Source organism: Elephas maximus, chromosome 3, assembly GCF_024166365.1.
Source record: "Elephas maximus indicus isolate mEleMax1 chromosome 3, mEleMax1 primary haplotype, whole genome shotgun sequence".
Taxonomy (NCBI): Eukaryota; Metazoa; Chordata; class Mammalia; order Proboscidea; family Elephantidae; genus Elephas; species Elephas maximus.
The window spans coordinates 169,814,415-169,828,262 of record NC_064821.1 but is presented as its reverse complement, the minus strand read 5'-3'; the positions used below and the strand labels follow the sequence as shown (position 1 = coordinate 169,828,262).

Below are 13,848 nucleotides of genomic sequence, written 5' to 3'. Positions count from 1 at the left end.
AAAAATTCAGTTCAGGATATAAATACTAAACAGAAATGAAAAGTACTATCACAGGAACTTCATCCCTTTGGAGTTAACACATCACTCAGAAATCAAAACATGCTTCCACCTCTACTCCTAAACTTCTAATTGTCCTAAAGGAATTTAGTTCAGGTTAGTGTGGTCAGTTGCATCTACGGCTCTTTTTCCCCTACTGATTACTTAAGAAGAAGGCTTCGAAGAATATTTGCTTATACTTTACAACTTCTATGTGGATGAACACCTAAGTAGCCCTATAGATGAATAAAGATCTATTTCCATAATTTATAATTTCTAGAAATTGTTCTTTTTAAAGTAGCATAACCTGTGATCAATAATTTAGTGATGACATTCCCTCAGGTATAACTAAAAAGTACAAGCAGTGTAAGACAATAAGCTTTAAAAAGGAAAATAGCAATTTAGCTATTATTTTTAATCCTTGAGATCGCTCTCATTACTTACATAGAACTGCAGTAACATTTAACATTGCCCCAAACAAGCATTTTTCTGGAGCTACTGTACCAGTGTCACTGAAAGAAAAAGAAGAAGGAATGTGGATTTCTCACGTAAGATATACAGGGGTATTTCTTCTGAGCAACAAGAAGTAACAGGAATTACTTCAAACCCTATGTCTCTTATCGGTCCAAAAGTTCAATTCTTATATCATTTTATGAAGAGAACATGGAAACTTGCGCTCACAGATATCTGCCTACTTCACTTTCTTCTCACATTGCTTAAAGGTTATTTCTTTCCCACATAACAGAAATCAATATAAATTGATAAAACAAAAAAGTTATATTTGGTGTGTTACGATTATGTTACTGACTTACCATCAGTCAGGCAGGAGTGTTTATCTGTCTCACCAAAAGATTCCCTAAAGATCACAGGCCCTTTCACAATTCTACCTTTTTGTACCTGCGCTGACTCTGCCTAGAATTCAATTAACACCTAATCATTATTCAAAGATTAATTAAAATAAAAATACTAACCAAGCACTTACCATATGCCAGGCACATTTATGGACAGAAATACAGTGGCAAGGAAAATGGACAAAGCCCCTGCCCTCATGGAGCTTACGTTCAAGACCAGTTTTGAGTCCCCTCTTTTCTACTGTCTTTACCACCTCCTCTAGCAGACAATTAATGACTACCACAGCATTCTGTCCACCCATTGCCGTCGAATCGATTCTGACTCATAGCAACCCTATAGGGCAGAGTCGAACTGCCCCATAAGGTTTTCAAGGAGTGGCTGGTGGACCCTCCCAGTTCACAGGATCAACAAAACAATGAAATGAAGCATGGAGTAATAAATGAAAAGTTCTAGCATAGTAGCAAGCACATGAGAGACACCCAGTGAATGATAGTGCTTTTCCTTTCCCTCAACCTACTACAAAAATTAAAAAGACAAAAGCTTGGGCCTTCAATAGAGTAGTAAAGAACTAATAAGGATTCTCAGCTAAGGCAATGTAATGGAAATAAAAAAGAAATAGTCATGGCTGCTAAGGAATCCGTAAGGTCTGGTGAACATGTGGATTGGGGGTTTTAAGAAAAGGAAAGTATCAAACATAAATTTTAAGGATTGGTTCTTTGAGCTCTAAAGTTCTAGGAGTCTTTTTCTTAATAAAAATCTGCAATTAAAAAAAAATTCTCATTAATGAAAATAGAAAAAGAAACAAAAACAATGTATTTGTGAAGGAAAAACAGTAAAAGAATAATAAATGATATAAATGATTTTGTTACACTTTGATTCTCTTCAGAGTGTGGGATTATGGGTTGTTCTTTTTTTCTTCTGCCTTCCAAATGTCCACAAGGTATGAATTTTTCTTTTAATCAGAAAAAAAAAATCCATAATTTTAATAGTTGTACTCCAAATGATGTTCCCATTTTAGATTATCCCATAAATAAGTAAAAGCACACATTTCCAAGATGGCTGGTTAAGGGTGCCCCATCTTTTGGCCCTGAAACAAAGACATAAATTGGCCAACAAATTAAAACAGCCATGCCCATGACTTCATCAGCATGGTACTTCATTCAACCCAATGGCTACTAAACTGCTTTGATCACAGACCATCAGAAAAATGTCTGAGCATGTCATCTCAAAATACATGTATTTGTTATATTACCATTCCATATATTAAAAGTTGTTATGTATATATACTTTTTTTATATTAAAAGTTGTTGTTGTTGTTGTTGTGTGCCATCGAGTCGATTCTGACTTATAGCGACTCTATACGGCACAGGAGAACTGACCCATAGCGTTTCCAAGGAGCAGCTGGTAGATTCCAACGGCCAACCTTCTGGTTAGTAGCCTGAGCTCTTAACCACTTTGCCACTGGGGCTCCATATTAAATATTAGTCAATTTTAAATATCTTTTTTTAATTAAAAAATACATGAAGAGGTTTCGATATTTTCTTCTTGCACCCAGCGGATAGTCATGCACTTCACTGGGGCACCTGCTTGTAGTCCAGTTGCCTTTGAAGTGAAATTTACATTTGGTCATGCCTTTCGGAAACCCTGGTGGTATAGTGGCTAAGTGCTACGGCTGCTAACCAAAAGGTCGGCAGTTCAAATCCACCAGGTGCTCCTTGGAAACCCTGTGGGGCCATTCTACTCTGTCCGGTAGGGTCGCTATGAGTCAGAATTGACTCAACGGCAATAGGTTTGGTTAACAGGTTTTTACGGTTATAACAACTAAATCCTTTGGATAGGGTCTAGTAACAGAAAAGGAACCTTGGAGACCATCTCCTTGTTGCTGTTAGGTGCCGTCAAGTCGGTTCTGACTCATAGCTACCCTATGCACAACAGAAAGAAACACTGCCTGGTCCTGAGCCATCCTTACAATTGTTGTTATGCTTCAGCCCATTGTTGCAGCCACTGTGTCAGTCCACCTTGTTGAGGGTCTTCCTCTTTTCCACTGACCCTGTACTCTGCCAAGCATGATGTCCTTCTCCAGGGGCAGATCCCTCCTGACAACATGTCCAAAGTATGTAAGACGCAGTCTCGCCATCCTTGCTTCTAAGGAGCATTCTGGTTGCACTTCTTCCAAGACAGGAGACTATCTAGTGTAATTTAATCATTTGGCAGATGAAGGAAATGAGCCTAAGTAAAAATGACTGCTATTGAGTTTAAACATATTAGATTGTTGGAGAAAGATTCCTGGGTAATACTAAGCTCATAAGCGGGGAAAAAAAAAAGGCAAAAGGGCTGGGCAGAAAAGGAAGTGTCTAGGGTGTCATCAGATAATCACATGCAATACCATCAAAGAACTGAAACTCTGAAAAAGAACCCAACAGCCTTTTAAGCAAATTATTAAAAGTTCTTTAAAATGGAAACAGACAAGGTCTCAGAAGGGGAAAAAATAATGAAGAACCCTCATGAACCTTAAGTATGTATCTTTTCTCAGAGTTACTGAAGAATGGACTGGCTCCTTAAGTACTTATTTCTCTAGCAAAGTAATAAACAGTGATTATTTGCCAAATTATTCCTAGAATCAGGACATTAAATTCTAAAACATTTTTGGGTTTTATAAATCTTCCCAAAGTGTACCTAATTTGTTTATGTTCTTTGTGCCATACCATTGTGGAAACAAATGTAGGTGGTGGAAAGGTTATTTTACAGAGGGTGAAAAATGAATAAATGAAACCGCAACAAGAACAAGCTAAAGCATTAGATAGATATACAGATGTAGATATATATACATATATATACATATGAACCAAACCAAACCCGTTTCCATCGAGTCAATTTCGACTCACAGTGACCCTATAGGAGAGAGCAGAACTGCCCCATAGGGTTTCCAAGGAGCAGCTGGTGGATTTGAACTGCTAACCTTTTGGTTAGCAGCCATAGCGCTTAACCACTGCACCACCAGGGCTCCGTATATGTATATGTATTTACATATTTTTATACAAATGTATACATTTATACATTTAAAAGAACATACATATATATATATTTCATTTGGTAGTTCCATGGAGACAGGATGTTTCAAAGGCCTCATACAGAAGCTGAATACTTTTTTCGGACCTAACCACACCCCAGGTGAAATCATTTTGAAGAGAAAGCTGTAATTGCTAAATCATATTCAATTATGGTATTTTAAAGACGACATTTTCGGAACCTCCCCTCCTTACGTAATTCTTTTAACTTTTATATAAAAGTTTAAACTTTAGTTAACTGCAGAAACCGTTTATAATGATCCTGGTTTTTCTTATGTTGCTTGTAAGAACATAAATTGATGCAACCAGTTTAGCAGGGTATCTGGCAAGCACCAAATTAAAAATGATGATGTCATATTACCTATTCAGCAATTCTACTCCTAGGAACCTATGTCACATAAATATAAGCACAAGTATGTAAAGTTACAGGCAATGGTATCTTCAATACAGCATTTTGTAACAGAAAAAAATAAATAAAAATAAGCGATTTGTCTATGTCATTTTTTAAAAATGAAACAAAACCAAAAAATTCAAAAAAAGTAAAAGGTGAAGAAAAGAAGAGAGGTAAAGGAAAAGGAGAGGGAGAGGGAGAGAGAAAGAGTTTTGTAAAAACACACATGACAAATCAAACCCAACTCTGGAAGGAGACTGACCAAACCATGAATCATCTCTGGGCAGCAGGCACTGGAAGGGTGTGGGAAAGGACTTTCACTTTTTATTTTATAATCACTCTGATATGGCTTATATTTGTTATAATGTCCACATGTTGCTTTTTTAACTAGAGAAAAAGGGAGTTATGAACATAGCATATGCAACTGAGTAGCCATGCTTCCATCATTAGCAGTTTTGAAATTTCAAATACACTACTGATAAACTTTGAATAGTTAATCTGTCAGAAAGGCCAAGGCAAAATATAAAGAGAAAGAACGCAGTCTCTAGGGTCAAATTACCTGGGTTCGAATCCTGGCTTCTAACAAATCAGCCACTGAAAACCCTGTTGAGCACAGTTCTGCTGTGATACACATGGGGTCACCATGAATGGGCATAGACTGTACAGCAAATGGTAGTTTGGAATCTTGGCTCAAACGTTTACAAGTTCTATGCTCTTAGGCAAATAACCTCTCTGGACCTCATTTCCTCCTCTCTAAAATGAGGATAACAGTTCCTACTTCAAAAGGTTGTTGTAAAGTTTCAATTATTGACGACATAAGAATTCTTAGAACATTATTTAGCACATAGTAAGCAGACCAATAAATATTTATCATTATCAGTATCTTTTAAAATTATTGGTATTGTTTGCAGCATTTTTTAATTTTCAGAGGAGAATAATTCCAATTCTTTCTTCTGAGATAACCTCAAATATTTATTTGGAAGACAAGGCACTAAAGGTGTCACAATTCACTAACTGAATCTTATCCCTCTGTCTCCATATTTCTCTACTACATAAAAAACTACATAGAAAGAGCCAAATACAAGCTCCTTTTTAAGTTCTCTTTATTTTCACAATGCCAACAGAAAATCTGAATTTTAAAATATCGACATTAAACACTGGCTTCTTACAGGTGAAGAGTGAGCTTCTTGGATCAAGTAGACACATGAGACTATGTGGCCAGCTCCTGTCTGGAGAGGAGACGAGAGGGCAGAAGGGGTCAGAAGCTGGCCGAATGAACACGAAAATAGAGTGGAGGGAAGGAGTGTGCTGTCTCACCAGGGGGAGAACAACTAGAAATATACAGCAAGGCATATATACATTTTTGTATGAGGCTGACTTGATTTGTAAACTTTGACTTAAAGCACAATTAAAAAAAAAAATTGGCTTCTATTTAAAATATGAATGAGACGTAAAATAAGGATTTTTCCCATAAAAATAATACATTTCACTCACCTGATATAAGGCAAAACAGGGTCGACATGATGGAGTGTTATTGCAGTAATGTATGAAAAGATGAAAGCTGCAGCAGTCCAGATTACAAGAGCTGAAGGGAGAAAACTGAGGCCTTGCTGAAACCACCACATCTCAAACAGGTCTTCTGAAGCAGAAAAGTCTAGAAAAGATAATTTGCAAGGGTTTCCTCTGTTCCACATTAGCCATCCATTCCCACTATCTTGGCAGTTAACACGCTGAACTGTCCACTTCTGAAATCATCCCGCACACCATCCCCCAACCCTGTTCTCCCTCCCTTTCTCAGTAAGCAAAATCAGGATTCACTCACTTCCCCCAGTCTGAACCTTCTGTCTTCCTCATCTTCCCACATGTAAGCAAGCACCAAATAATGTTTGTTCTATCTTCTAAATTTCTATCCCTTCTATCTTCACTACCACTTATCTATCTAAACCACCATCATCTCTTGGCCAGATTTAATAATCTCCTAAATTGTCCTCCTCCAGTCTTGACCACAACCAGTCTAGGCTCCGCTCTAAAACCACGTGATACTTCTAAAATACCAATCTGACTACATTACTTTCCTATGAAGAATCCCTAGGCTCCACTCTAAAACCATGTGATACTTCTAAAATGCCAATCTGACTACATTACTTTCCTATGAAGAATCCTTCAACACCGTCCCTGTGCCCATACAAGTCATTTTTCCTCCTTAATATGGTCTACAAAATCCTGGCATCACCTGGTCTCTATCTTTCTATATTCATCTTCGGCCACTCTGTTTGCTCCCAATTCCTTGCTCTAGCCATTTTACCATTATAAAGGCAAACATTTAGTGTTTACTATGTGTCAACAATTAAGCATTTTAAACACTTCATTTATAATTAAAAAAAAAAAATTACAAGCATATAATTCAAAAGAATTATAAAGATGCTAAGAGAATTGCCTAAGGTCACAGGGCTAGAAAGTAGTAGACAAAGGATTCAAACCCAGGCTCTTTAATTGCAAATTATTATGCTATACTGCCAGACCAAACTTCTTTCAGATCTTCAAACGGGCCTTGCTCTCTTGCAAACCTTTAGATCTCCATATATTGCCATTTCTGTCTGCATGATAGAGTACAATGCTACCACCCTCCCTCCCCCCACTACCACCGGTTAACTCCTATGCATCTTTTAGGTCCCAATCCTTCTAGCTTCAGCTCAGAGTCCCTTTGTTTGCACTAGCTCCATTTATCTGCCCAACTGAGACACTTATCACATTTAACTGTTTACTTGCTTGTTTGGTTTTCTCTTCCTCACTAAATTTTAAGTTCTGTGACAGCAGGAATCAACTGTTTTGTTCACCATTATATTTCCAGCTCCTACATGAGAAGAAAAAAAAAGGTCGAAATACGTACATACATACATGTATATATGTATATATACATGCACATACATAGAGATACATATACACACACACCCCACACATCACTGCTTTCTTCCTTAAATCCCAGGCTGAGGTTGTTGTTAAGTAATAAGGAGCCAATAATGTGAATTTTAGAAAACAGTAACATCTTTTTTACTTTTTTTAATTTGTTTTACTTTTGTTGTTGTTGAGAATATACACAGCAGAACATACACTAATTCAACAATTTCTACACATACAATTTAGTAACTTTGATTACATTCTCGGAGTCACGTAACCATTTTCACCCTCCTTTTCCAAGTTTTTCTTCCCTATTAACTCACTGCCCCCTAAGGTTCCTAGTTAATTTTTCAAGTTGTTGTCAATTTGATCCATACAGATAGATATTCATAAGAGTATAATGTTCAAGGCTGACATTCTTTACTAGTTAAGCTAAACTATTGCTTGGTTTTAAGAAGACTTCAGGGGACACTTTTGGTTTAAGGTTTAAAGATTATCTCAGGGCAATAGTTTCAGGGGTTCGTCCAGCTGCCATGAGTTTTTGAAATTCTGTTCTGCATTCCCCCCCTTTTGATTCTCCTACAGAATTAACGTATCTTTACGCAATTAATTTTTAAAAAATGAATTCAGTTTTAAAAATTACAGCAAATTATTTCTAGGCACATGCAAATAATTTCATGTTTGGAGGAGCATCTTCTCATGGTTTGATGAACTAAAATTATTTGCCATGAAGTTTATAAAATTCACAGCTCTTACTGTCACAATCCTCCACTGTGCTCAGCTTCCTCATCACAGACGGACCTTCCAAATAATGAAATTTCAATCGCTTTTGACTTTTACTTGTCACTTAGCCTGGTCATCTGATTTGTTACTAAATCTGTACATTCACATCTTGCTAAATAAGTTCCTTTTCCTCTATTCCTAAAGTCACCATTTTAGGCTTGAGTTGAGTCATTTCCTGCCTGAATTATCACAATCTCCTCTTTTCCTATACACTTCTTTTCTTTGTTAGTCCTTAACACTTCATCTACTTTTCCCCCTTTATTTATTTAGTTACCACGATTTCTTGCCAAGATTCCATAATGGTTTCCTTAACATAGGTTTCTAAGACAATAATTCTTACTTTCCATATTTTTTAATTACTTCTCAAACCTTGTTTTTAATTGTTTATGTTTTATTTCTTTAAACATCAATTTGTTTCTGATAACCCCAGTCTAAAGTTCTCAGGAGTCGCGTTCCATTATTTGTCAGTTCGGCCAACCCCTGCACATGTGTTTTATGGTTTCTGACCATGAGTTTGTATTTAGATGATATTAATTTAGATGTATTCTAAAAAGTTTAGATTAATGGTGAGTCATTCCATAGAGGGTTTGTGTTTATTTTTTTCAGGCACCCTGGCATATTACCAACCTGAGCCAACTTTTGACCCCTTGGGTTTCCAGTTTTTTTGGAACATGTAGGTATGGAAATTTTAACCTTGAATCTGAGTGATGGCACACCCGAGTTTCAAGTTCTCAGCTGGTGTCTTTATTCCCCCACCTGGAACTGAGGCAAAAAAATGAACACATTTCTTTACCATCTCCTTTGCCAGGAGGGAGATATTTTTCTAACCCACCTCTCACTGAGTAGGTAGACTTTTGAGGGTCCCGGCTCAACTTGGAGGAGGTAGTTTTCCAAGGCCATAAGTTATACAATTTCAAGCAAAAACATTTATATTTTATGAAAATATCACCCTGAAACACAGGTACCATTTACACAGATGACCATGTGAATGGTACCACGTAGAGCTGTGTACCTGGGAGGTTCAGCCGTCTGAAGCCTATCTCTCTATCTTGGGTGCTTTATTTCTGCTATCAGCCAAATGCCCCAAAAGGAGCCACAATGCCAGTTTACCACTCTGGTTTAGCTTTCTCTCTGGGTTTTCAGTCCTGGGAATTTCCCTTTCTTTCCCACAACATAAGCGATGCATTTAAAAAGCTAATATACTTTATTCAGCATTTAAGTGTTTTGGCAAAAGAGATTTTCAAAACATTCTGTCCACTCCTTTGCCAAAAACATAGTTTCCCATCCCCCAACCCCTTTTATTGCTTTTGTAGGTCCAAATTCTTCCTACTCATCAAACCAAACTAGAGACTGTAAAGGACAGAGCAGAAGTGCCCTACATGGTTTCCAAGGAGCTGCTGGCGGATTCAAACTGTCAACCTTTTTAGTTAGCAGTTGTCATTCTTTACCACTGTGCCACCAAGGCTCCCTATTCATCAACACCGAGCTCAAATGCCATCTTCTGCACACCAAAACCCAAAACCGACCGCCGTCAAATCGATTTCAACTCATAGCGACCCTACAGGACAGAGTAGAACTGTCCCATAGAGTTTCCAAGGAGCGCCTGGCGGATTTGAACTGCAGACCTCTAGGTTAGCAGCTGTAGGTGCACTTAACCACTATGCCACCAGGGTTTCCCTTCTGCACACAATGTTCTCTAATTCTTTTGCTTCTGGAAATTAGCATTCCTTCCTCTGAGAATATTTGACTGTGCACATCACTTACAGCTCATTATATTCTAAACCAAAACAAAAAACCAAATCCAGTGCCGTCAAGTCGATTCCAACTCATAGTGACCCTAAAGGACAGAGTAGAACTGCCCCGTAGAGTTTCCAAGGAGCGCCTGTTGGATGTGAACTGCCGACCCTTTGGTTAGCAGCCGTAGGACTTAACCACTACGTCACCAGGGTTTCCCACTATATTCTACTGCATAAAAATTTATGAGAGTGCCTTAAGTGGATAATATCCTTGATAAGGGACTCCATTTCTCCACATAAGCCTAGCAGAGGGTTTACTCATAGTAATCACTCAATAAATCTTTCTTGAAAGAACAGCCAGAAACAAATCCCCTTCATTCCCAAAACAGCTCATGACTGTTCTATATCAATAAACAGTATTACCATTTTTCTAGCTTATCTAGAGTAACCTTAGGTTCTCTCTTCCAAAGCCTTCACATGATGTCACTAAGGGATGGTAATTCTACCTCTGTAAGTCATTTGCAACCATCTCTTCCAGTTCCCACTGGAATCACTCGATTCAGATTTTTAGTTCTTTCAGCCAAAGTGCTTTTTTTCTTCCCATCTATCCATCCTATATATATTGCCAAATTAATATTTCTAAAGCATTTCTCTGCTCAAAAACTTTTTTTTTACAAAGTTGTGTGACCTTAGACAAGTTTCAGAACTCTCTGTGCCAGTTTCTCCTTTGAAAAATGGAAATAATATCATCAGTACAGGCTGTACTGTCCAATATAGTAGCCATAAGCCATACATGGCCATTTAAATTTATTAAAATTAAATAAAATTTAAAAATTCAGTTCCTCAGTTGCACTAGTCACATTGCAAGTGCTCAGTAGCCAGCCAAATATGCCTAATGTTACTACATAGGATAGTGAAGACACAGAATATTTCCATCATGTGGAAAAGTTCTATTGGACTGAGCTGGACAGTATTATAGGGATTCCACTTCCGTAGCACAAGCAAAACACTAAACACATCGCTGACGCATAATAAATGGTAGGTTTTATTAATATCATCTGTTAAATGGTCTAAAATAGCCCCCTCATAGAGGTTTACTCAAGTACTAAATGAGATGATATATGTAAGGTACTACATACAAAAAAAAGAAAAACCCCATTGCCGTCAAGTCTATTCCAACTCTTAGCAACCCTATAGGACAGAGTAGAACTGCCCCATATGGTTTCCAAGGAGCAGTTGGTAGATTCGAACTGCCGACCTTTTGGTTAGCAGCCATAGCTCTCAACCACTACGTCACCAGGGTTTCCAAGGTACTATCATAGGTGGTCAATAAATGTTTGTTCCCCCTTTAGAAAGTGAAAGATGAATTACCTGTTGTATGAGTTTACACAATGTCAGTCTTCAGATCTGCCCAAATCTGCACTTTCTGTAAGCTCTCAAAGTCCCATACAAAGAAAAAAAGAGGTTGCTGTTTCAATCCACATGATTTTAAACATATGCACAACTTCAAGTTCATGCACCAATATTGCTCATGGGCAGAACACTATGCTACAGCATTGTCTGTAGGTTATTCTCCTTAAAGAGTTGATACTTTTTTTTTTTTAATAATGATATTGTACTACATGGAATTGAGTAATATTTTAATTCTAGAATATCAAATTCTTTATCCTTTCTCACATCAGACACCTTTCACTGGTCTCAAAAGGATAAAAGAAAAACACTGGGTATCCTTCGACAGAAGAAGTGGCAAAAATGAGGGGGAAATGGTAGCTTACAAGTTTAAGCAAAATAAAATGCTTAAATAGCTAGTGTGTGATCCAATGGAAAGAATACAAGCTGATATCGCGTTTATCTAAATGCAAATCCTAGCTTTACCACTTCCCACTTGTATGATTTCAAGCAAGTTAACTTCTCTAACTAAACTGTGGTAGTCTAATCTGTAAAGCAGGCATCTCAAAGGGTGATTCTGCACAATGAAACAGGATAAGCATATAATAAATACCAGCTGATTTATTAATTTGGTACAGCTGTAACTAGTCATAGGTATGAGAATGACAATGCTTAATTCTTTTTCTGAATGCATCATCTTGGATTTGTATCTCCTTTGGCTTTAAAGATTCCAGTTGTTTAAACTGACAGTTTAGAGGAGAAAATCAAAAAACCAAACCCAATATCGAGTTGATTCTGACTCATAGTGACCCTTCAGGACAGAGTAGAACTGTCCAATAGTTTCCAAGTAGTGGCTACTGGATTTGAACTGCGGACTTTTTGGTTAGCAGCTGAGCTCTTAACCACTGCACCACCAGGGCTCCATTTAGGGATTCCACTTCCGCAGGGCTTAAAACGCATTACCAGATTGCTAAAGAAAACTGTGAAATTTAAGTGCTTGAACCAGGAAAAGAAGACTGCTACTGCTCATGTCTTTTCACCTTGCAAAGCTGGAAGTCTGGCTGGGTAACTGCTAAACAAGCAAAATTAGAGCTTTAATGGTTAATAGCTTTTTTTAGCTCAAGAAACCTTTCAAATTGTTCGAAAATATGCAGGAATAACCTCCACACAGGAGCAAGTTTGTTCTAACGAAATGTTCCTGCATCTCTCACTTATCATCTATGCTTTCTTTGAAGTTGTAGGAATCAGAAATGCACTTACAATTTTTAAATTTCACAAATGTTTAAATCCCAGGAATTCCTTTTGCTGTCTCCTTTCAGTAATCACTGCTGAAAAATAAGAAGAAGATAGATTCTGGATATTCCAAGTGAACAAGAGAGGAAGCCCCAAAGCTTCTTTTAGAGGTACACAAAACTATCAGGTCCAAAGCAAAGAAAATGGTGATTTTTCTAAAATGTAACTTAGCCGCTTGACAAATGTAATCTTGTTATGGTTAAATCCTAACAAATCTACAAAGTTAAGCAAGTTTTCTTTTATAAACTGGATCAAATGCTACACGGAGAAATGGGGAGAATCCAAATTACAGAGCTCCATTTGGGTACTAATTTACAAATTAAAATTTGAGAGAATTGGGAAAATTATTTCTGGGGTGTGTTTCCTGTGTTTTACCAATGTATCGTAATGTAAAGCACGGTTTTGAGGAAACCCAGGGCTTTCTGTATGAGGCCCAACCACGGCGACAGAACTGCATGCATTAGACTGAGCTCCGTGTAAACACAAGGTCACCAAGGATCTCAATTTCAGACACCCCACGCCTCATGCAATCTGTGTCCCGGTGCGACAATAGGAACGTGACCTCAGTCCCAGTTTTTATGAGACTGGGGCAAAGGTTCTGGGAAACGAGATAAAGGCTAGTTGCCGATTTAAACAAATACAGAGGATTTATTTAGACCACTGCCTTTTTCCGGAGGCGGGAAGCACCCGGGCGAGGACCTAGGCTCCACTTTGCCTGGGGCGGAGATAAAATGCGGGAGGCGGAGCATGGCTGGGCTTGGGACTTATGGAGAAAGGAGGAGGGAAAGGGAGGCTCGCGAAGGGGTGCACAAGACCAGAGACCAGCCTACACCGCCGCCTCTCTCCCGGCCCCCCACGCCCGACCACCTGGCCCCTCTCCGGGGCCTCGCGGTGTCGCCTCTGGAGGTAGAGTTAGCCCGCACGCGACTCGCGCGACCGCCACGGAGATGGGGGGCTCCGGTCTGCGCCCACTTCCCCTACCCACCAGATTCCATCCTCTGACGCACCCCCTTACGCCTCTTTCGGCCTACCTTGCCCGGATAACCCAGCCAGTGCCGGCAGCGGACTCCCGAGCCTGCCCGCAGGATGGAGAAGGGGCGGAGCCCTGGAGCGCGCTCCCGAGCAGCCAGGCCAGCCCCGGGGCGCGCTCACTGCCCGGAGGTGCGCGCTCGCGCTGCAGCTCGTTCTGATCCTGTCTCCCTTTACGGCAACCGCGAAAGTGTCGTGAGCGTGCTGCCGCGGATCGCAGTCACCCAGTCGGCTGGAGCCGGAGGTTCTTATTTCTAGGGGTGTGCCTTTCGGGGTCAGGGTAAGGATGGGGGGCTCCGTACTGGGAAAACTGCGGGGGTGTGAAGGACGTTCTGAGGAGCACAACTCCCAGGAAGGGTGGAGAGAGGGCTGG

General features: G+C 39.2%; 2 protein-coding genes across 8 annotated transcripts in view; one reads left to right on the top strand and one right to left on the bottom strand.

Moving 5' to 3' along the window:
• The window catches only part of DRAM2 (DNA damage regulated autophagy modulator 2), a 38,373-nt gene extending 24,801 nt beyond the window's left edge, over nucleotides 1–13,572 (bottom strand). The window contains exons 1-6 of one of the 6 annotated variants that reach the window (XM_049880103.1): nucleotides 13,478–13,572; nucleotides 12,414–12,481; nucleotides 11,136–11,199; nucleotides 7,113–7,201; nucleotides 5,842–6,001; nucleotides 481–548 (exon numbers count right to left, since the gene is read on the bottom strand). In XM_049880103.1, the coding sequence (XP_049736060.1) occupies nucleotides 481–548; nucleotides 5,842–5,972 (199 nt within the window). In that variant the 5' untranslated portion in view covers nucleotides 5,973–6,001; nucleotides 7,113–7,201; nucleotides 11,136–11,199; nucleotides 12,414–12,481; nucleotides 13,478–13,572. Of the gene's footprint in view, nucleotides 1–480; nucleotides 549–5,841; nucleotides 6,002–7,112; nucleotides 7,202–11,135; nucleotides 11,200–12,413; nucleotides 12,482–13,477 lie in introns of those variants that run through there. The other 5 variants (XM_049880104.1, XM_049880106.1, XM_049880105.1 and 2 more) reach the window with 5 other exon arrangements.
• Nucleotides 13,217–13,848, top strand: part of CEPT1 (choline/ethanolamine phosphotransferase 1) — a 40,401-nt gene continuing 39,769 nt past the window's right edge. The window contains exon 1 of one of the 2 annotated variants that reach the window (XM_049880095.1): nucleotides 13,217–13,352. The gene's annotated coding sequence lies outside the window, so the exon portion shown is untranslated. Of the gene's footprint in view, nucleotides 13,353–13,662; nucleotides 13,756–13,848 lie in introns of those variants that run through there. The other variant, XM_049880094.1, reaches the window with a different exon arrangement.